The sequence below is a fragment of the Cavia porcellus genome, unplaced genomic scaffold (assembly GCF_034190915.1).
Source record: "Cavia porcellus strain 051 isolate PalLab524CR breed Dunkin Hartley unplaced genomic scaffold, mCavPor4.1 scaffold_12, whole genome shotgun sequence".
NCBI classification, from domain to species: domain Eukaryota; kingdom Metazoa; phylum Chordata; class Mammalia; order Rodentia; family Caviidae; genus Cavia; species Cavia porcellus.
This window is the reverse complement of record NW_026947495.1, coordinates 41,021,554-41,045,623: the sequence shown is the minus strand read 5'-3', so window position 1 is coordinate 41,045,623 and position 24,070 is coordinate 41,021,554. Positions and strand designations below refer to the sequence as shown.

The 24,070-nt window shown below is 38.4% G+C and overlaps 1 protein-coding gene across 1 annotated transcript; it reads left to right on the top strand.

The window, feature by feature from the left end:
• Window positions 1–2,630: 2,630 nt before the first annotated feature.
• On the top strand, window positions 2,631–23,593 carry Nmi (N-myc and STAT interactor). The gene is made up of 9 exons (XM_003478698.5): window positions 2,631–2,741; window positions 2,816–2,955; window positions 10,538–10,627; window positions 11,676–11,771; window positions 14,832–14,994; window positions 17,719–17,825; window positions 17,913–18,099; window positions 21,544–21,650; window positions 23,262–23,593. The coding sequence occupies exons 1-9, from the start codon at window positions 2,669–2,671 to the stop codon at window positions 23,442–23,444; spliced, it is 1,146 nt and encodes a 381-aa protein (XP_003478746.2). The 5' UTR covers window positions 2,631–2,668; the 3' UTR covers window positions 23,445–23,593.
• The last annotated feature ends 477 nt before the right edge of the window (window positions 23,594–24,070 follow it).

Genomic DNA, 24,070 nt, shown 5'->3' with positions numbered 1-24,070 from the left:
TAGTTTCTTTGTCTATGGAATATCTCATATTGTTATTAGCAAAATAAAAAAGTCTATTAAATTCCCAGGAGTCCTCACTATATGTTACAACTGTAACTATGAAATATATCTATATCTATATCTATATCTGTATCTATATCTATATCAGAATAGTCATCTCGTATATCCAGGGTTTTGCAGACTACTGACTTTAATTGGGTTGACTTTAGACTGCTACCGTATGTCTCTTGCTGCTTTTAAAAAACTTTATTTTGGTAGTGCTGGGGAGAGAACCCAGGATCTTGAAACGTAAGCAAGCCCTGTACCACTGAGGTACCTCAGGCCTATTGTTTTTTGTTCTTTGAACAAGGTCTGAGTCTATATTAGATTAGCATTGTTTTAGTTGTAGTCCTGTTTCTTAGTATCTTATAAAGATATAAATATAATGAAAGAAGAAATGAGATTGAACTAAACAGCCTCTAGAGTTTTTCAAAAGACAAATAATACATCAAATTTGGTTTAAAGATTAATTGGCTTTTGTGATTCAAGAATCAGGTTCTAATTTGTTGAGACAATGCTGCTTTTTAAAAGTTTTTGATTAAGTAATTTTTTGCAGTGCTGGGACTGGAACCTATGTCCTCCCACATGCAAGGCAAATGCTGTAGTACTAAGCTACATACTCTGTGGAGGACAGAGGTTTTACAGGCAAAGAAAGGCAGAAAAAATATAGAAACAGGGAATGAAGAGAGATTTCAACGTCGCTTTCCTTGTAAAGATTAAAGGACTGGAGACTTTCTGACCATGCTGGCTAAAGCTGGCTTGTTCAGAGATTTGGAAATTATCACTCTCCTGGTTTCTTGGAAGGTCAGACAACTTAATTTTTTCTTGACAACGTGGATGTTCAGCAGGAGTAACTGCCCTTTGGTCTAAAGGGGCTAGTGGAGGAGCTCTGTCCAAACCAATGCTGTAAATTTTATTTAAGAAAATCTGGGCATAGTGGCATACATCTGTAATCCCAGCAGTCAGGAGGCTGAGGCAGGAGGACCTCTGTGAGTTTGTGACCAGCCTGGGCTACAAAGTGAGTTCAAGGACAGCCTGAACCGCATAGTGCAACCTTGTCTCAAAAACAAAACAAAACCAAAAAAATCAGGAAGTTCATTCTCCCTTTAAACTCCAGGGTAAAACACAGGTCATTTTTTTTTCTAGAGTTGCAGCATATGGAGTTTTTTTTTTTTTTTTGGTACCGTGAATTGAACTCACTACCTCGCACTTGCCTGTGTGCTATGAGGCACTGTGCTGTGAGCTATCCCGGCCTCTTCACATGGGGTTTCTGTACTTTCTGCTTAGGCTGATGAACACATACACATGATTCTTATCCCTCTACACTAAAAACTTGTTTTTTTTACAAGTGTTGGTTCCCATCAACCCCCTTCACCCCAGCACTGGTGATAAAACCCAGGGCCTTTGGACTGAGCTTCTTTCCCAGCCAGGCCTTTTACAGTTTTACATTTTCAGATAATGTCTCATTAAGTTGCTAAGATGTTTAGGATGGCCTGGGACTTGGGATCCTCCTGCCTCAGCCTCCCATCAATACTTTCAATATAAAAGGACTTTACTTATACTAAACTGTTATTTGGAAAACTCTGTTGGTCACTATGTACAACTATATAGCACCATAAAGTAGACCCTAGGCCTTGAAATCATTTTGAAACCTCTTCTTCCACCTCTCTTTATGAACAACTGCAGCTGTGAGATGGTTCTTCCTGAAGGAATAAGAAAACACTGTAGTTATTGAAATTCACTGGATTTTTTTTTTCTTTTCAAAGGAGTGCTCGCAGCACACATACTAAATTTTCAAAGGAAAAGTTCACATCTAGTGAAGTATTTGTTTACAAGCTTCACAACAAAACAAACATTTATAAGACAACTTCAGATGTTCACGGGTCATAGAGACCAACCTAACACCACAGCTTTCCTGGGCTTGAAGTTGAGGTCCTCCTGCTTCAGTCTCCTAGGGGGCTAGGATTACAGGCATGTGTCACCATGCTGGCTCACTCATTCCATTTTATAGACTGAAGTGTTGTCAGATTCAAGAATGGCAAAATAAAGCCATTTAGGGCCTTTAAAATCAATTATTATAATTTTGTTCTCTGCTACTTTTCTTTGTGTCAATCCCCCACTCCCAACCCCGCCAACACAGACACAGAAGTCAGTCACACACAGCCCAGGGGATGCTGAGAACACAGAAACAGGGATCCTGAGCTGGCTGTCAAAATTTGTCAACTGAGGCTATTCAAGTCTAATGAATCACAATGAAAGTTATAGTCTGAAGACAGTCCGGCTTTGATCAAATAAAGGTTTCTATACATTTTTGTAACAAAGACATCCTGTAAAAAAAACCAAAAAAACAAACAAACAAACAAAAAAACACCCTAAATGTGCTTTTTAAAAACATTTCCCAGCCAGGCATGGTGGTGCAGAACTGTATTTATAGCACTCCGGAGGCTGTGGCAGTAAGGACTGGTGTGTAGCCTGGGCTACATAGTGAGTTTAAGGCCAGCCTGCCCTTCATAGCAAGACCCTGTCTCACAAAGACAAAAACAACAAACAAACAAAAAACAAATATTTCCTAAAACGAGTATTTATAGAGACTTTAGGGATACTTCCTGCATGACAAAACAAAACAACCATGCATTACAAATCGAAAGTGAAATTAGGTAGAACTTTCTGTTTCTATTCCTGGTTAATCACTGGAGACACAGGTTGGTGTTTCCAGTAGTGGTGAAGTTTTAAAGATAAAATTGCCACTTGAAGTTTTGACTTCTTCTTTTTGAAGGACCCAAGCCAGGACACCCGTTCCGAGGACACCTCAGATCGCAGGAGGCAGCACCAGGTCCCGGCCGTCCGTCCGAGACCCTCCGGTTCCGCCGCGGGCTTCCTGGGGGTACGGGCGCCGCGCTCGGCTGCTGGTGGCGGGTGAGTGAGGCGCTGTGTTGCTGGTGCTGACCGTCAGCCGTTCTGGGCCGCAGAGCGGCCGGGAGCGAGGCGGGGTCCTCCGGGCCGGAGCAGTGCGGGGAGTGGGCGCCAGTTCAGCAGCTGCGAGCCCTTGCAGCTGGGGTCACTGGCGCGGTGGTCCCTAGGACGCACCTGCCCCTGGGCCCGGGGACTTCCTATGCCCAGGTGTCTGCTGGGCTTCATTTGTGATAGAATTTTCGGCGCGGCTAAAAGAACAGAAATATGAAATAAAAGTGGGCTTTATTCTCAGAACGCGGAGAGAGAACCCCACGACCACTGGGCTGGCTTTTTTTCTGCTCTACACGTGGTGTGGGGGCATCCTTGTAGCTTAGGTTTGGGGTGGTGCCCAAGGGGCATTGCTGATGCACAGGTAGCCCATTGGAATTCTTTTCGCACCACAGGTAAATTGCCTAGGGGCGGGCAGGGTGACCTCAAGATAGAGCCTTCGGCCTCCCAACGCTGCAGCCTCCCGTCCAGAGCAACATCCTTTCAATTGGAGAAACTGAAATGTAAAGTGATTTGTGTTTCTCCAGTGTTTTCTTGGCCTGCCTCCAGGGACAGTTCTCAGGCAGATTTCTTAAAGCCATTATTCTCCTTGCCAGGGGAGGAGTTCTGCAGTCTTGCTTCACTGTTTATGCTAGGCAAGGTTATTACTATTATTTGTTTCTGTCTGTTTTGGTGGAAGAAGGCATCCAAAAGAGAATATTATTGTTAATAAAGGTCATAATTTTGGACTAAGTTTGCACACTTGGGCTCCAAGACACCAGACTGAAAATTAAAATGGCGTAAGCCATGCTTAAGTTTCTGTTACCAAAGGAAATGGGGTAGTTAGCTGTTTTTCTGAGAAACTAGGAGAGAGAACAGCCTGCACTCCTAAGCAGAACAATTTTGATCCATATGCTAATTAAGTTCCTTCTGCTTTTATCCTCACAAAAGTAGCCTGAAGTTAACCAACCAGTTATTTTTCTACTGTTGTTTCCGCATTCTTATCTTACAAGGAAAGTAACATTGAAATGAGCTTACACTTTTTGTTCACTTGCCTTTTTTTCCAGGTCTTTCTGTAAAAGCAGTTTCTGCTCAGCCTACTGCGACTCTCACCCTTCTCCATAGAACCCAGGACCTTTGCACTGAGCTACATCCTCTCTCTTTCTTCCTTTCTTCCTCTCTCTCTCTCTCTCTCTCTCTCTCTCTCTCTCTCTCTCTCTCCTCTCTTTCTGTGTTTTTGAGACAGGATCTTTCTATGCAGTTCAGGTTGTCCTTGGGCTCACTTTGTAGCCCCGGCTGGTCTTAAACTTGCAACAATGCTTTTGTCTCAACCTCTGAGTGCTGGGATTACAGGCATGAGCCGCTTCTCCCTGTTTCTTCTATTTTTTGAGACAGGGCCTCCCAAAATTACTCACACTGGGCTTGAAGTTGAAGTCCTCCTACTTCAGTCTCCTAGAGTGCTGGGATTATAGGCTTGTGCCACCATGCTGGCTCACTCATTCTATTTTATACACTGAAGTGGTGTTGGAGTCAACAATGGGACAATTAGGATCTGTAAAATAAATTGTTGTAGTTTTGTACTTTGATACTTTTTCCTGTCACCCCAACCCCCAGATATAGGAATATTCAATCTTATATAGCCAGGCACCAAACTAATAGGAATATATTAATGAAATAAGATGATGGTGATTTATATTTTTTACTGCTTTAACAAATGACATGGACCTACTGACTTCACACACACACACACTTTTACTTATTGTGGGGTTCTGTAGGTTAACTGTCCTACACCGGCCCCATCTCTCGCACTTGGATCGGTAGCTCTCTTCTCTCATCTTCAGAGCCAGCAGGTTACATATCTGATCACATTTCTGTGTTCATATCGTATTCTGACTTTCTTTGGTTTTTGCTTTCACTTTTTCTTTCATTTTTTGGGACAAGTTCTTGCTGTGTTGCCCAACCCGGTCTTGAACTCTGGAGCTCAGGCAATCCTCCTGCCTCAGTCTCGCAGGGAGCAGAAACTATAGGCATTTACACTGCACCCAGCTCCTTCTTTTTGAGAACCTTCTCTTGCATTTGGGCCTCCACGGGTAATCCACAATGATCTGCATATTTTAAAGGCAAGTGAATAGCAATCTGAATTCAGTCTAGACCAGTGATGGCAAGCCTGTTGTGCCTAAACTACAACCCCAACCCATTTATTTATCACAAAGTATCCAACCCTGTAGTTCAACCAGAGTACTTTTAGATTAGCAAAACACAGTTCATACTTTAACATCTTTTTGTCCTAGAAAAAAGTAACACACATATCATAGGATCACTGATCTTAGCCTTAATTCTCCTTTGAAGTGTAATGTAATTTTTTTTTAGGTTCTTGGGATTAGAATGTGGACATTTTGGAAGAGGGTTGTCATTTTGCTTTGCACATGATTGCATTGAAGAAAAGAATTACCACGTGTACATACCACTCAGTGTAAATTATGAAATTAATCAGATGGTAAATATGCTGAAGGAATGCTGGGAGTATTATGTTGCAAATTATTTAAAATGAGAGCTTTTAGTATACACTTTAAATATTGGCAATGTGACAATAATAATTTTAAAAGTAATGAAATTAGATTATAGTTTCTGTCTTCGGAAATGTAATAAAGAGGATCTGATATGCACAGAGTGTTCTATGGAGAATAAATATCCAAATCAGTATTCCACACAATCTTGTAAATTGAATATTTTCAGTATGGAAGATTGTACTGTATAGGTGCTTTGCAAGAACTGGACACAGGTACAAAACTAATTAAAATGGCTTAAAAGAGATAAAGGAAGGGGAAGTAACACTCACTGGGGAAATCAGAAGAGGCTTCAAGAACCCCGGGGTTGTTTGGAGTGGACCTTTAAAGATACTACTAGGGGGCTGGGGATTTAGCTCAGCAGCATAAGCGCCTGCCTTGCAAGCAGGCAGTCATGAGTTCATTACCCGGTACCAATAAAAAGGAAAAAGACAAAAAAATATATATATATATACTACTAGGTGGAGATTAAGTTTGGGAAGGGAGAAAGAATATGACACACTGAGGGAGAAAAGAGGAGCCTTCAAGGACCCCTTTAACTTGGTTAATGAGTTACCTTAATAAGACTGGTGGGTAAGCTGGGATTAGACTCTGCTGGACCTTGCTTGCATACCGTTAGAAAGATTCCACAGTTGATGCATTAGGGATAATTAGGGATAGATAGATAGATATATAGATAGAGAGATTTCTCATTAACAACTTACCTGTTTAGCCACTGCTTATGACTGAGATGCATTTTTCAGATTTACAACCTGTCACTTGGACTTTCAACCTGTCTTTTCTTCTTTTTTTGGTACCACTCTGTACATCTTGTTTATACGTAGCCTTAATATTCTTTTGTACAGTACACTGTTTATACAGCACTGTAATTTTTGCAAATTATACTATACAATATGTAGTTTGATGTAATGTTATACATGATAGTGATACATTACTGCATTTAAGAAGTATGCAAACAAAAACAAAGTTGCCAAGTTGAAGTTTCCTTTGATTATTTTTTTATTCTGAATATTGTAATGTATTTTTTTATTCTGAATATTGTAATTCTTATTTAGCAATCAATTCACTTTACCTATTCCCAAGGCTATAACTTTGTGGTTGTTAAGTGAAGAATATTTTAGAATTCATATTTATCATTTCAAACCATCTCAGACTTGCAGAAAACTTGCAAGTACAGTAAAGCGACTTTTCTCTGAATTATTCAGGGAATACAAATGTAACTCTTGTATTTCTTTTTGTTGTCTAATTACACTTGCTAATGTTTCATGTACTATGTTGAACAGAAATAATGATAGTGGACATCCTTATCTTGTTCCTATTTTAGAGGGAAAGCTTTCAGCTCTTGCACATTTAATATGATATTGGCATAAGTTGAAATAAACGGCTTTTAGCACATTGGGATAGGGTCCTTCTATTCTTATTTTCTTCAGTATTTTTATCACAAAAGGGTGGATTTTGTCAAAGGCTTCTTCTATATCTATTGAGATAATCATGTGATTTTTGTCCTTATTTCTGCTTATGTGATATATTACATTTATTAAGTTGAATATATTGAACCATCCCTGGATCACTACATACTTGATCATGGTGTAGGATCTTTTTGATAATTTGTTGTATTTTATTTGCCAATATCTTAACTGAGGATTTTTGCATTGATGTTTGTTAAAGAGATTGGTATGTAGTTCTCTTTTTTCTTTGGATTCTTGTTTAGTTTTGGAATAAGGGCAATGGTAGCTTCCAGGAATGACTTTGGGAGTACTCTTTCCCCTTCAATGTCATGAAAAGGCTTGAGGAGTATTGATGTTAGACCTTCCCTAAAGTTTTTGTGGAATTCAGCAGGAAACCCATCCAGACCTGGAGTTTTCTTGGTAGATTTCTTACGAGTGCTTCAATTTCCTTGTTTGTTATTAGATTATTCAGGATTTTTAATATCTTCTTGGTTCAGTCTTGGTAATTTATATGTATCTAGGAATCTATCCATTTCTTCTGAATTCTCCAATTTATTGGCGTACAGATTCGCCAAGTAGTTGTTAATAATAATCTTTTTCTGTGACTGTTATGATTTTACCTTTTTCAATTCTAATTTTGTTGATTTGGGCCTTTTCTTACCTTTTTTGATGCCTAAGGGTTTGTCTATTTGGTTTATTCTTTTGAAGAAAAAAATATTCAATTCATTAATTCTGTGTAACTTTTTGTCTAAATTTCATTGACTTCTGCTCTGATCTTTATAATTTTCTTCCTTGTACTAGCTTTGGGTTGGATTATTCTTGTTTTTCTAGAACCTCATGATGCATTATTAGGTTATTTATTTGGGATTGTTCTGTGTTTCTTCTGTGGGCATTCACAGCTATAAACATTCCTCTTAGGCCTACTTTAATTGTGTTGCCTAAGTTCTGATATGTTGTACTGACATTATTGTTTAGTTCTAGACACTGTCTTATTTCTTCTTTGATTTCTTCTGTAATCCCTTGTTTGTTTAAGAATGCAGTATTGAGTTTTCATGCATTTGTATAATTTCTGTTTTCTTTTGCCGTTAACTTCTAGTTTCCCTGCACTGTGATCTGCTAATATGCACGGTATAATTTCAATTCTTTTATACTTACCTAAGTTTGCTTGTTAGCTAATTAGTGGTCCATTCTGGAGAAAATTTCATGTGCTGCTGAAAATAATGTGTGTTCTGTTGTTGAGTGGAACACTGTGTGGGTGGAATACTCTGTTCATTTTAATCATTAATTTATTTCCACATTTGGTCACTAAAAACTGTCTAAAGTTTGGGTTTTATATCCTTTTGACACGTCCTCATCATTTGTTAAGCATTTATTTACTTTTTAGCATCACAATTTACCCCACACTTATAGTTTTCTGTCCCAGTCCTGGGAACAACCATTTCTCCAGAGTCCTGGTTCCTCTGAGTGCAGACTGTTATTAGAAAACTAAGTCTGGGTGTCAGGTATCCGCACTGCTACTGTCTCTGCTCCTGGTCCCTTCTCCTCCCAACCAACAGGCCTCGAATATGCATATACATGCACATTTATATCCATGCCTCTACCCATCTATTTATATATCATATATTTATTCATATATCAGTTTTCTATCTTTAACTACCTATTTACCTATCTAACTCCTTCCATCTATCTATCATCTATTAATTATCTATCATCTATCTATATCAACCCTCTATCATCTGTCTGTATCTATCAATCATCTACTCCACCTATCAATTTTCTTCTGATATATCCATTTTCAACCCACAGGATTTATTCTTGCTGTCCTGTTTTCCGCATTTACAGTTCTTTCCTGTAGCAGTAAAACCCCTGGCTCCTGTCCTCTATAATTTATTTACTTGATCGATTCCCTGTGTGTAAGTTTGACTACTGAGAACTCTTTCAGTTGGCGACTGTGTCAATTTCATGTATGTCAACCATAGTTGTGGTGTATTTTGATTTGTTTTCTAGCCATTTTTAATTGCATGTCACCAAAAGATATCCCAGGCTTGTATTGTGTATTTCCTGTCCCAGACCTAGAATCAGCCGTTGCTCCAAGGGGAGTTAGTTCCTTTTGATGCTGAGTAGTATTATAAAACAAGGTCTGGGTGTTACATAACCCTTGTTTTTTCTGACATCCTTGTATTCACATGTGGTAAACAAAGGCATTACTAATTTCTTCCTGATCTTTCATTTTATTTTATTAAGAAATAGATGTCCTCTGTTTCTCTTAAAAGACTACTGAGAATCTTACCATTCAAAATCTTGGAAAATTATATTGCAGACTGGTTATTAATGTGCATTGTAAACTTGAAGTCATAATGTCCTGTGTCCCACTTTTGAACCAGGAATTTTCCATCCTAGTAAATTAATGTGCAGGCAGGGCTTCTTCATTTTTTTGTGTGTCATTGACTCCTTGTTTGCCAGACTGGTCAATCTTATTGACCTTTCTTAAAACAAACAAAAATACAAAAACAAGACAAAAACTCAAATTTTAAAAAGCGTATTATAAAATACAGAGATTTTTTTTTTTTCTTTTTTATCGGTGCCGGGGATCGAACTCACGACTGTCTGCTTGCAAGGCAGGTGCTTATGCCACTGAGCTAAATCCCCAGCCCCTAATACATAGATTTTTACAGGGAACTAATTATGTTGAAATGTGATTCTCAAAATTAGCAAAGTTTTGCTATCATAGTAGATATCAGTATGTCACAATACATCATAAGATCTAGCAGTGACTTAATAACTACTGTAGAGCTGGGTTAAACAAACTGTATTTCAGAATACCTGCAACGGTTACAATGGGTTTTTTTGTCTTTTTCTTTTTTATCAGTACCGGAGATTGAACTCATAACTGTCTCCTTGCAAGGCAGGTGCTTATACTGCTGAGCTAAATCCCCAGCCCTGGGTTACAATGTTTTATGAAAATATTTGGGCTTTCTACTGGTGACTGTCACAGGTGCTATGAATACTACCATACTTGCTTATGGTTATAATTGAAGAGAATGCTAAGTTTCAGTTATTAAAAAAAAATTGTAATCCTTCCCCACCTCCGTCCAAATTAGTGACCCAGGTTTTTAAGAAAATGGCAGGTGAGATTACCTGTGTTGGGGAAGGCTGTGTTGGGGGCTTATACACTTTGTTTATATTTGGTAAGTACAATAGGGGATTAAACATTTAAATGAAATCTTTTGAAAAAGATTGGAAGATTGAAACAGTAGTTTTTAAAATGAAGCATAATAGGATTGGGATGTGAATTACAAAGGCATATTAACATCCATGGTTTTCTGTACACCATTGAGTTGAGAAGCAAAGGCTTTTTAGGATTTTTCATGTTTTTAGGTGGGAAAATTGAAACACAATTGAAGCATGTGAAAATAAAGACTTTGATGACAGGAAAAAGCTAACAAAGAAGAAATGTTTTTTCTATGCAAGAGTAAATGTTGTTTTCTTTTGTTCTTGGATTTGTATATATATATATTTTACAAAATTTTTTTTAATTATTAGGGAATAATGGAATTTGATAAGGACAACAAAAATCGAGAACTTAAAGAACAACAGCCAGGTGAAGAATCTATGAACGATAAACAAAATGAGGTAAAAAAAAGAAAATTACTAGACATTATTACAATTAATTTCTGTTTATCAGTTTTGCAGTAAAGAATGTTTTGTATGACTGTGTACATTACCTTGAATTTAGGAGGCTATTGGACTTCAAATTTTTTTTGCTTTTATTGTGTTACTCCAGTCTTATAAGGAGAATCATATTTCCATTTTCTTGCAGTTTTTGCTTCCTCATTTCTTGGGTTTGCACCCGCAAATTGTGGGATTAGTTAGCAGTTACTGTATATCTAGAAAATAAAGGAAACGAGGAGGCTTCAACCTGTTATCCAGGGCCACATGGCTGTCACATCTCAGCAGCTGTGTATATGGTTATCACTACCAATTTTTTTTCCTTTTTTTTGAGGCAGGTTTTCACTCTGCAGTTCTGGCTGGCCTTGAACTCATCTGTAGCCCAGGCTGGCCTCAGACTTGCAATAATTCCAGTGCCTCAACCTCCCAAATACTGGGATTATAAGCCACAATGTGCCACAATGCCCAGTTCACTGCTAATTTTTAAAAACGTCTCCAGAATAATATATGCACAATTACAGTGCAATTTAAAAGCCATATCACAGTCATAAATGATTACGAAGGAAGTTGATCGAGCCCTGGAGTAAGATTCAGAAGATTTGAGTCTTTGTTTGTTTGTTTTGTTTTTTTAAGACATGGTCTCACTATGTAGCCCGTGGCCTTGCACTTGCAATCTTCCTGCCTCAGCCTCCTGAGTGCAGGGATTACAGATGCATGCTACCAATCCCAACATAGATCTATGCCTTAATCCTTGCCTTAACTGTGAGATTTCTGTAACTTTGGTCCAGTGTGAAATGTGATTCTCTTGTTCATATAAGGATCTAGAAAAACTTAGTATTGTTAGGAAAATTGATAGGTGATAGTGTACAATATTCAACACATGCATTATTAATATGGGCGTACCTATTCTAAAATCATCTTGCTCAAGGTCAGAGAAATTTGGCATCTTCAATTTAGAAAGTGGAGTTCAAGGGTTATTTAATTTTTTGAGGTATTATTTGATATTTTTTAGGAATTACTTGATGAAATTAGAAAAGAAAATATTCAGCTACAGGAAGAGATCCAAAAGCTTGAAGCTGAGTTAAAAGACACCACCAAAGACTTCCAGGTACTCCAATAATTTTATATATCACATTTTTATGGACAGGTACTTTTCAGAAAGGTAATTTAATTATACACTATCTGCTCCTCCCCCTTCTGTATTACTGGGAATTGAATCCAAGGAGCTACATCTCTCAGCTCCATTTTAATTGTTTTTACTTTGAGACAGGCTCTCAATATTAAATTGTTATTAAATTGTCCAGCCTACGCTCCAACTTGCAGTCCTGTCTCAGCCTCCCAGAGTGCTGGGATTGCAGGTATGTGCCACACTCATGTTACTTTTTACTGTGAGACGGGGTCTCACTAAATTGCCCAGGTGGAATTTGAACGGTGATTCTGCTGCCTCTGCCTCTCTCAGTGCTGAACTATCTATGTTTCCAACCCTCAAGATTCATTTTTAAAACATTATAATCCTTTGTAGAATTACTATATGTTTATAATAGCTCCAAATGGAAAACTGCCCAAGTGTTCCTTCACAGTAGAATAATTGGGTATATTTGCACTTGAATACTATTACAGCAGTAAGAATGAATTAACTGCTGCTATGCAAAATAGAAGCATGAATGCCTCTCACAGGTATGGTGACCCAAAAAAGACCAAAGAGGTCATAACAGACCGAAGTGGGATGTTTAAAGTCAGGAGAGCGCAGTGATGGTGGGTCTTTTAGAGCTCTCAGTGAGAGCAAACTGCCGCTCGCACGCCATATGTTTGCCACCCGTGGGATAGTGGTTCCTGTGGACGCAGGCCTTGTGGGAAGCCACAGTCTTCTGGTATGTTGTTATGTCTTGTCTGTTGTCTGGGTGCCAGTCACAGCAGTCGTTAGTTTTGTAAAATTTCATGATGCTCTATGCTTACTATATATAGTACATGCTCTTTTTGATTACTTATGTACACTTTAATAAAACCTATAACCTCCCCCCAAAAGCCAATATAATTTCCAAAAGCAAAGAAAGTGATGGTCATTGCCAATTAGCTTTTGATTACATGATTGTTCTCACTGAGTCCTTTTTCTGTCATCCAAGTTGCTGCAGTAATTTACATAGATTTCACAGTTTAAAATGTTGGTAAAATGTTAGATATGGATTAACCCTCCCCATTTCAATTCTTTTTCTTCTTCTTCTTTTGGTTTTTTTTGGTCTTTTTGAGACAGGGTCTCGCTATGTAGTTCAGGCTGGCCTTGAGCTCACTTTGTAGTCCAGGCTTGTCTGAAACTTGCAGCATTTCTCTGCCTCAGCCTCCCAAGTGCTGGAATTACAGGCGTGTACCACCACACCCAGCTGAATTCTTCTTTAAATTTTCTTGCCTTTATTTTTTTAAAAATGTTTTTGTTACTAGGGACCAAACTCACGATCTTCTGCTTGCCAGGTAGGCATTTATGGGGTTGAGCTAAATCCCTGGCTCTTCTTGTCTTTAAATTAGACATAATTTTCATCTATTTCTTCTTAACAGCTTAGATTATTAAAAAAAAATTAAAAGAATGTCATGGTTTGTGTGTGTGTGTGTGGTTTTTTGAGACAGGGTCTTACTATGTAGCTCAGGCTTCCTCGAACTTATTATGTAGTCCAGGCTGGCCTTGAACTCATGGCAGTCTTCCTGCCTCAGCCTCCTGAGTGCTGGGATTACAGATGTGCACTACCATGCCCAGCACTCTTGGTTGTTGAAGCAGGAGATAGACTGTTAAACATCAGGAAGTGCAGTTCCCTGTGTTCCTGAGACGGCTGACTTCTGGCAGGAGACTGACAGGACTCTGGTCACCCTTCAGCTGGGGCCAGATCAAAGGCCTTTGAAAACCAGCCAGGCCAGTGGATCTCTACAGCGGACCCAAACTGCAATCCAGAGGGCTAAAGGTGTGGCTCTGTGCCACAGTGTGATCAGGACCAGCATAAGCTTTCTCACTCCAACTATAGAAAGTTCTTGGCTTCTTAGGGGAGAGTAGACATTGCCTTTTCAGACACCGTGCAATGTTTTTAAAGTTACCCCATCAGCAATCCTACTGAAGTTGCATGTGAACAGACATTTTATAGATTAAGTGATTCAATTGTTTAGTGAATGATTTTAATCTTTTTGTGATAACACCTCTTATTTCAGCTTGTAAAATAACCATGAGAAATAGAAATGTTAATACTTAACTTATTTGTACCTTTGTGTCTGTCAGCTTCAATTTATTTTTTATTTCTATGATGCTGGAGATCAAACCCAGGGCTTTGCACATGGTAAATGTCAATTAGCATTAAACAGTTAAGTATAGAGCCAGAGCTATAACTCAGCAGCATAAGCTTTTCCCTGACAAGTGCAAGGTCCTGAATTCAATTCAATTCAATACCAATGAAACAAAACAAAACAACCCCAAACAAACCAGTTAGGTATAACTCTAAATTTACCCTGCAGGTTACAAGTCTTGTTGGTCATCTCCTCACTTTTTTTTTTTTATCTTATTTTTTTTAATCCGTACAGGGATCGAACTCAGGGCCACACACTTGCAAGGCAGGTGCTTATGCTGCTGAGCTAAATCCTAGGAAAAAAATACTTAATAAGTTGATGGGCAGACTTTGGGGAAAGTGCAATCTAAATTTTGGACAATAATTCAAGAGTCTTTATTTTCATCTGAAGTTCTCTAGATTTTCCATAAAAGTAACCATAGTATACTCAGGTGTGTGTTTTATGTTTCTGTAGTGAAATTAAACATACTAATTAGTCTCTTATGAGACAGTAGATTATTGGCCCAGTTATTTGAAAGTTACTTAGCTTAAAGGAGTAATGTAAAGTTTAGAATCAAACACTGTACAATACTGACAAGTATAAACACAGATTTAAAAAAGTGAGAGGATTGTATACTTATAATTTCATCTGTGACATGATAGTAAAGATCTACATTGATTGCATTACTGACTATTTGCAGGGAAGAAGCAAATTACCAAAGACGTTACAGAAGATCACATGGAATCAATATTCTGAGACTCTCAACTCAGTGAAGAATGAATTGCTGGCTGACCAAATCCCATTGCCACTGGAAGGACTCAAGTTATTTCTTCTCTTGATTTTAATCAAACATTTCTGTTTAAATTAGGTTAAAGAAGATATTCCAGAGACACAGTTGAAATTCACATCATTAGAGACTCCTGAGAGTGATAACCAGTTTTTAAATACCTCCTGTTCATTTCAAGTGGGCTCACCAATATTTTATGAGCTACAGAAAGGACAAGCACTTATCACCTTTGAAAAAGAAGAAGGTATGACTAATCTTAAAAATATGGCCATGTCACCTTTGGAAACCACTTGAACTTCCAAGATCTTTCTTAGATACTTGGCTATTGCTTTATGGCTCTTTTGTCTGTTATTGCTTCTGATTCTCACAGCAACACACTGAGACAGATTTGATAGTCCCGTTTTCCACATAAGAAAATAAAGTCTTAGGATGTTAAGTATGGAATGGTTATCATTCATTCAGAAAGCGATGATTCTGAGATTAAATTTCGGTGTGTGTGATGTCCAGCCAGCCTTTTTCTACTCCACACGCTGCCTGCAGATGATGAGAATTGCAATGTTTTGGTCTTTTTTTTTCTTTCTTTTTTTTTTTTTTTAATCGGTACCGGGGATCGAACTCACGACTGCCTGCTTGCAAGGCAGGTGCTTATGTTGCTGAGCTAAATCCCCAGCCCGAGAATTGCAATGTTTTAAGGTAGCAGAATTCTATAGTTGTCTAAGTATCCCCCCAGACATTGTCTCGTTTTATACTCACAGAACTTTATAAACACAGGAAGATAGGACTGGTGTTATTTATAATTTATAACCACAAAAATAGATTCTGAGGACATGGAATTGATTTACCTCAGGGCACCTAGTGAGTGAACGGGCAGAGCCTGGGAGTAAGAGATCTGGGCTGGGTCTGTTGTTCACAATGTGTGAACAACACATAGTGTGAGCCCCTGTTTAGGGCTGGGGTGCTTTCATGAGAATGAGCTGGCTTGGAGTGCCAACTTTGTCTCTTCTTTGAGGCACGATGTAGGGTGAGTTCCCTGTAAACCTTAGCTTCTTGACAGGCTTTGTGGTAGTCTTTCCTTCATGCAGCTGCTTTGAGTATTACATAAGAAATGCTACTAGAACTCTTAGCACAGGGCCTGACACATAATAAACATAATAAATCTGTGATTACTACTACATATAAGAAATGTGCTAGATAAGAAAATGGAAGTGTAAAAGAGAGCAGTAACTTGCTCAAGGTCCTGACAGTTACTAAATCACTGAGCTGGGAGCCGAAACCTGAGTGCCTGTGTACTTCGTCCTGGACCAGCCCAGCCTTTCTTCTAGTATTGAAGGAGTCTTAGATTGGCACTAGGTGGTCTGCAGAGCCATTCCAGTGGTCAGAATCTGAGGACTCACTCTCTAACACCTGATCCATCATGGTAGACTGAATATAATGGTTAAAAGGCATTCCTCCTCCCCAGTTGCTTTCCTTTACCGTGGAGCCACCACTCCAAGCTGAGAGGGGAGAGGCTTGGAGCCACACCAGCAGTGGGAGGTGCTAATCAGGATGTAACAGGCCATGGAAAGGAGGATTTGGGAGCCAGGTCTCTGCACAGCAACGACCTGCAAACACTGGGATTAGAATTCTCTTCAGAAACAGCTACAGCGCTGCTTTCATCTTTGGCATGGCTCTGAGATCCTGATTTTCTGGAACAATATTAGATCTCGTCAGAGTGAAATAGAAGAATCATAGAGGTCGAGATGCAAGTGGTCCCTCTAACTGCAATGGATCACCAGATGTTGAGGGCTTGGGGATAGTGAGAGGGAAAGAGGATCATCTCCGTATTACTTCATCAGTGTTGTTTGTAATTGTCAACTGTTGCCATTAGTGAGAAGAAAAAAAAAAAATCATACAAGTTGTAGAGTCATATTGTGGTACAGTCAGTCTGAATTCCCAGATGGCAACGCCCTGCCTTCTAGCTGTTTCTCTCTTCTGCAGCTGTGGTGTGCTGTCTGGTTGTCATAAACACATGTGAAGTTTATAAGATAGAGAGTAACCATCACTTATCTTCATGATAAATTAGTTTAAACAGCTCCTAATAGCAACAACTAAACACTTATAAACCACATTAGACGATTAAAAAGAAACACTCACATACATTTAAAACTGACACATATTTGTTCTCTGAATATTTAGTGCCTTTTGGCATAATTACATTACTGAGCATCTCTTATTTGTGTGGATAAATTAAATTTGACAGCTTTGTTAGTGGTGTAGCCCAGCTCTCAACTTTTTAAACCATCTCAAGAGCATTTTTAGAAAAAATTAGAATTTCTCATTAAATGTAGCAAACAAAACAGGAAATCACTCACTCTTTGATATATAAGCCTGTGTGGTGTTTCGTATGTTATCCTTGGGTAAGCAGAGACAAAACTGAGTATGTATTTTCTGCAGTGCTCATAATGTATGAATAACAAATGACAAAGCTAAATAAAATTAAAAGTAATTATGAAAGTAACAGTGGCCCACGAAAGTTTTCCTGGCTTACTCAGCATGGAAGAATTCTGGCTGAGCTTTAATGAATTAGAAATTCTCTGGTAGTGCTGTCAACAGTGGCAAGGAAGGATGTGTGGTTGAGTTGAAATAATGTATGACTTTCTGGAGGTTTTTTAGTCTTACCTCTTTAGAGATAAGAGGAGGGACTCATTTCCTAAGATAAGCCTAGAACTTGATGAGTGTTTCTACGCAGCCCCTTTTTTTTTTTGGTACCAGGCATCAATACACAGACATTTTTGCTGATGTATTGCAACATCAGTAAATCCTTTTTTGGTGGTTGAGACTGTTATCATCTGGAAATCCCAAGGAAAAAAGTTTAAATTACATCTTTTAAAATCAAAATTCTAATCACTCAGGATAATTTTTTCCTTAAGGAAAAGCATACAAATCTCTCAAAGTACTGAAAATTAATACTTCGCAAATTATTTTTCAGTTGCACAAAATGTGATAAAAATGGGAAAGCATCAAGTACAGCTAAAGGATATGAGTGTGGAGCTTATAGCCAAGCCAGTTCCACTCAACGCAGGAGTCAGATTCCAGGTAACAGGCTCATCAAAACACTTTTGGGAATTGTTGAACATGGACACATTCCTCACTCACATTTTTCAATGTGAAATGATTTTCCAGGTTAGCGTAGACGTCTCTAAAGTGAAGATCATTGTCACTGAAATCCCCAATGGACTGCCTGAAGATCAGATGAGAGACAAGCTGGAACTGAGTTTTAGCAAGTCCCGGAACGGAGGTGGGGAGGTGGAAAGTGTGGACTATGATAAACAGTCCCGAAGTGCTCTCATCACGTTTGTGGAACCTGGAGGTACTCATCTGGTGAAAAGTTAACAGATTCTTGGCTGCTGCAACTATGTCCTGCCATTTCTGAAAGAATTTATTCTGCTTCTTTTATTTGAAATTTATTAGCATCATGAGATTTTTCTTACCATTATAAAAGGATAGAATCCAGGAAATAATTTCCTCAAGTACTACTGAGGATGTTAGTATTATTACAATAACCACTACATGAATCAGTGCATACGATCGAGTGTGAACACTGTAGTAGTTGTCTGTTCACACTGTCTTTTCTGACCCTTGTCATAGTCTGGATGTAGTGATATATTCACTTTACTGAAGTGAAAATAGAGGCTTAGAGAAGATAAGTTACATTCCTGTGAACACATAGTCAGAATGTGTGACAGAGCAATTTAAATATATATTTAATATTAGTATTTAAATATTGTATTTAATATAAATTATAATGTAAATAATAAATACAATAAAAATTTAAAAACTGTCCCTTCCACCTCACCTGATGTTACTAACAAAGGTCTCTTTGGTAGAGGAATTCATCCCAGGAAGACAAGTTGAGGTTGACCAGAAAGCTGAACTAATAATCTGTTCTTTTTACAAGTAGAAATGGATTTTTGCCAAATCCCATTAGAAAGTTTACATTCTTTTGGTGGAAATACAAGATTCTGCAGTTGCTTTTGTTATGTGTTTGAAGTGGTTCTCCATGTAAAATTCTCTTGCTCTAGATAATATAGTTCTAGGGCTTCTGCATTCATATATATAAAAATCCAAATATAGTGGTACCTTGGTTCATGAACTTAATTCTTCCTATGATTCTGGTCACAATCCAAATTGGATAAGAACAAAATCCAAGAAGAAGAATTAAGTTTGTGAACCGAGGTAACAGCGTATACAGTTCTGAATCATTGATTAGATTTTTCATAACAAGGTAATATGTGCTTTTAAAGAAAAATTGCAGTAATGCATAAGAACAGCTTTTTCTCGTACTATGTAATTAGTGTGGTTAGCTGGATATCTTTCCAGGCTTTTCTCTGGATGTGCACAAGCACATCAATATGCATTTGTTCTGGGTCTGGATGATGCTTAGGATAGCATGGTGGGATATATCATAGTCAGAAAGAGCCATGAAAGGAGGAGGTGTTGAGTGCTGCCTTAATGTCTTATCTTAGACAAGGAAAGTAATTTGGTGGGAATTTCTGTTGTCAAGGATCTAGATGTTTCCAAATTTGTTTGTTAGGTTGTTTGATGTTAGATGATCCATTTCTCTTTCTTTGTTTCTTTTTCTTTCTTTCTTTCTCTCTTTCTTTCTTTCTTTCTCTCTCTCTCTTTCTTTCTTTCTTTCTTTCTTTCTTTCTTTCTTTCTTTCTTTTTTCTTCCTCTCCTTCTCCCTCCCCACCTCTCTTTCTTTTTTTTTTGGTACCAGGGATCAAACTCATGGCCTTGTGCTTGCCAGGCAGACACATGTGCCACTAAACTAAATCTCCTGCCCATGATCCATTATTGTATTAAAAATCCACACACAGTTTATACCTCAGAATGCAATTTAATACTTTGAGGTGGGAGACAATACTATCTAGGGAACTTGTACTCTAATAGCTTCTGTCAAAAGCCTTCTAGAGCAGTGGAGGTGAACCTTTCGCACATGTGTTATTTTTCTTTTAAGACAGAAGATGTTAGGGGCTGGGGATTTAGCTCAGCGGCATAAGCACCTGCCTTGTAAGCAGGCGGTCGTGAGTTCAATCCCCGGTACCGATAAAAATGAAAAAGACAAAAAAAACAAAAACAAAAAAAAAAGACAGAAGATGTTAATGTACGAGTTGTTTTATCTAAACTAAAACCTCAATATTCAGATGTAGTTACAGTGTTGGTACTTTGTGGTAAATAAGTGTGTTTTGGGTTGCAGTTTATGCATTCATGTCTAAAAGGTTCGCTATTACTGCTCTAAGGACTGTGTTTAACCAGAAGGAAATAAAAATAGTTTTGTTGATTATAGTGGGTAACTTCTGAAGGACCCAAAAGTATCTGAAGATAGGTGTCCCAGATATTTCATTAACTGTGTCTTATGAACTTGCCACAACCACTTCTGAGGTGTTGTAACACCGATTTTTCTGGAAAAGAAACACATGTTTCAAGGAGTTGAGTGAGATACCCAAGAGTGGCCACATAGCTGATAAATAGCAGACCAGTGCTGAAGCAAGTTCACTTGACATTCATTTTATTTTTTAACCTCTTTTTGACAGCTATGATAAAATATATATAAAACCTTTACCATTTTATGTATACAATTCAGTGACATTGTTTTCCTAAAATTGTGCAATTATCACCACTATCCATCTATAAACTTTTTTGTGACTCCAGCTGAAACTCTAATCATTAAATAATACTTGTGGTTATCTTTTCTTATGGCTCCTGGTGATCGCCATGAATTTTCTTACCTTCTGTGAGTACCACAGAAAAGTAGATCCACACAATATTTGTCCTTTTTGTAGCTGGCTTATTTTGCTTAGTGTGGTGTTTTTGAGGTTCATCCATATCATATCAGAATTTTATTTTTTAAAGACGGATAACATTCCATTGTGCTCTTGTGATTGTGGGGGTGTGTGTTGTGCACATCATATTTACCCATTCATCCGTTGGTGGGCATTTGGGTTGCTTACATATTTAGGCTGTTGTAGATAATGTTGCCATGAACATTAGCATGTACTTACTTGTTTGAGTCCCTGCTCTTGGTTGAGTATTTAGCTAGAAGTGGAATTGCTGGATCACACGGTGATTTTAGGTTCCAGTTTCTCCATATCCTCACAATGAGGGCCTGAACTGTTAAGCTGACCCATATTGCTGACCCAGATGGGCTAAAGAGGAGAGTTTTAACAAAAAGTGATTGGATATCCTCAAGAATTGTTTCCATTAAAAATCTTATTCAGAAAAAAAAAAAATCTTATTCAGTCTTGATACACTACTGTTATCCACTCCTCTGGGAGTAAAAATATTGCTAAAAAGAAATCAGATTATTATTTGTAATCAACGAAACTGAAGAATTTGTGTTACTTTCTTTCACAATTTCAAGATGACTTTCGATGCCCCGTCTTCTTTGGTTGAGATCATTATTTCAGCAGACTGAATGCCATGTACTGAAAGGACCAAGTAATTTCCCATGAGGACGAGCACAGATGATTTTGTATTCTGTGTAGCTCAAGGGATGTCTGTTTGAGGACGTCGCAGCCCTTGTGGATGGCTGCTGTGGATAGTTCGTGACAGAAGAAACTATTTGAACTTACTGTTTGGTCTTGTGTTTTTCAAAAATATGAGCTGTGAAGTTTTTAGTGTGGACCATAGGATATTTTAGAAATTAATCACTGGATTCAGTGTTTATCATGATGTTAAATTAGGTTGGAAGGAAGTTTTAACTTTAGTTAACAATGTTTATGATAGTACATTTTTCTTTGTGTACTTTTAGTCGCTGACAAGATTTTGAAAAAGAAAGACTTCCCTCTTTATATAAATCAGAGCTGCCACAGAGTTGTTGTTTCTCCGTACATAGAAAGGCGCTTGCAAAAGTATCAGGTAAAGCTCTTTTTTTTTTTTTGAGATGGGGTCCTCACTAAGTTGCCCAGGCTGGCCTCGAGCTCCTGGGCTCTTCCTGCATCAGCCTTCTGAGTTTCTGTGATGATAGCCACCTTGCCAGGTTTGAAGTGTGTCACCATGTCAAATTCGGAAAGTCATCCTTCTTTCATTTTGAGGTTTCACTCCCCCGACGGACCCCACAAAAAAATAAAGGTTCAAGTCTGTATTTGAAACTTATTAATGAGGAATACCTAGTTTCTTCATTTTTGCTTGATGCAGAATGAGTTTGTCTTTGTAAAGAATATTTTAACAAAAACCCTTGCCTAAGTTTATTTTTTCTATGTATTATCTATTTACCTATCATCTATTTTATGGCCTGGGGACTGAACCTGTGACCTTGCACATTCTAGGTAAACGCTCTTCCAAGGAGCTGTATTTCTAGCCCTTTTTAAAATTTTATTTTGAGCGCCGGAGATTTAGCTCAGTGGCATAATTGCCTGGCTGGCCAGCTTAAGGTTGTGAGTTCAGTCCCCTGTACCAAAAAAAATTTTTTTTAAATTTTGAAATGGGATGTGGTGGTGCAATCCTGTAATCCCAGCACTCGGAAGGCTGAGGCTAAGGCAGGAGGATCTTTGTGAGTTTGAGACCAGCCTGAAACACATAGTGAGACCCTGTCTCAAAAAGACAAAAAAAAAAAAAATTATTTTTTTGAGACCCGGTCTTGCTAAGTTGCTCTGTCATGCCTGGAATTTACAACCATTCTGCCTCAGCTTCCTGGTAGCTGGCATTCAGGTGTGTGCTACCCTGGCCAGCTTACTATTCTAGTTTTGTATGTGGAGACCCAGGTACACTTCTCTTATGCTGTCCTGTCACTGGGCATGGAGTTTGTGTCTCCATCTCCTGAGTAGCTGGGATTGCAGTGTGTGCCACGTACCCGGCTCTTTCCGTTTATTTCATTATTTCTTATTTCTTCTTATTATTAAATTACAGTCCTGGAGATTGAGCCTAGGGCCTTTGCATTGAGCTGCATACCCAGCCCTTTTATTGTTTTGAAAGAGGGTCTCACTAATCTGCTGAATTACCCAGACTGGGTTTCAATTTATGATTCTCCTGCCTCAGCCTCCCAGAGTGCCAGAGTTACAGACATGTACCACCACACCGAGTTTTAAACTTATTATTGTTATTCCAAACCTGCTCCAACTTTCTGTTCCTTGCCAGATACTAAATGATAATACCAGCTACCTAGTCCTCCAACCTGGAAACTAGAACTCATACTTGATTTTTAATTTTGCTTCATCTTTAACATTCATTTGGTCACAAATTGGGTCATTTTTACCCCTTCCTCTTTGACGGGTCTTTGTGTCCTTCAAGCTGCTGTCTTTTACTCTGTTCTTCATAATACCACCAGAGTTACCTTTGTGAAAGCAGACAAAACTCTGACATTCTCTTGCCTGAAGTCTTCCTAAGGTTCCCTGTCTCTCTTAGGCTGAAGGAAACTAATTCTATCCTTGGAGTTTCTGTCTACAATACTGTGCACAGCTTCTGAATGTAAAATTTTGTAATTGAGAGCTTCTAAAATTTTTTCCATTTATCTTTTTCTTTCTTTCTCAGATATTTTCTGGAGTGTCTAAGAGGACGGTGCTCCTGACTGGAATGGGACACATTTGGATAGATGAAGAGACTGTGGAGGATTTCCTTAACATTCACTTTCAACTGGGGAAGAATGGGGGTGGAGAAGTAGAAGTGGTTAAGTGTTGCCTTGGGCAATCTTACACAGCATATTTTGAAGACTAACTGATGGAATCATACGAAAATTACAGTTTTGAGTCCAAGTCACTGTAAACATTTGCCAAAATGAATACCATTGTCTTTGAGAAACGAACACTTTAATTCTTTAGTGACCATTTATTCTTAAATACAAAATATATTCCATGTTTTTTGCATTCTTCCTTGTTTCTGACTCTGCTGCATATTTACAATGCCTAACTGCACAGTGTTAACAATGGTTTTGTTTATAAACGAGGTGGAAGGGTTCCATGTCTGTTGAAATCAACCTTAATTGAGCCCCAAGTCCCCCTGCCTGTGTTGGCTCTCGCTGTCATATCATGTGGGCCAATTCCATTTTGGCCCCATGCCCACCAGTGTGTAGACTTGATGCTCAGTATTTCCTAAAAGAAATGCAGTTACACAAAGCCGTTTTGTGATTTCCGTACACTTTACCAAAGTTTCAAGAGACTTCAGGAGCCATCATGTTCTGCTTTGTGTAACATTTCATTCTACAGTCCAGAGGTCTCTGAGCTCAGTGTGGGCTTTCTCTTGAACTCTCCTTCATTCAGAATGCCAGGTGCCCTTTGATTGCTTCCAAGCTACCCAACTCCTCCCCGACAGAGAGCTCGTAAAAACCAGTAGCTGCTTTCTCT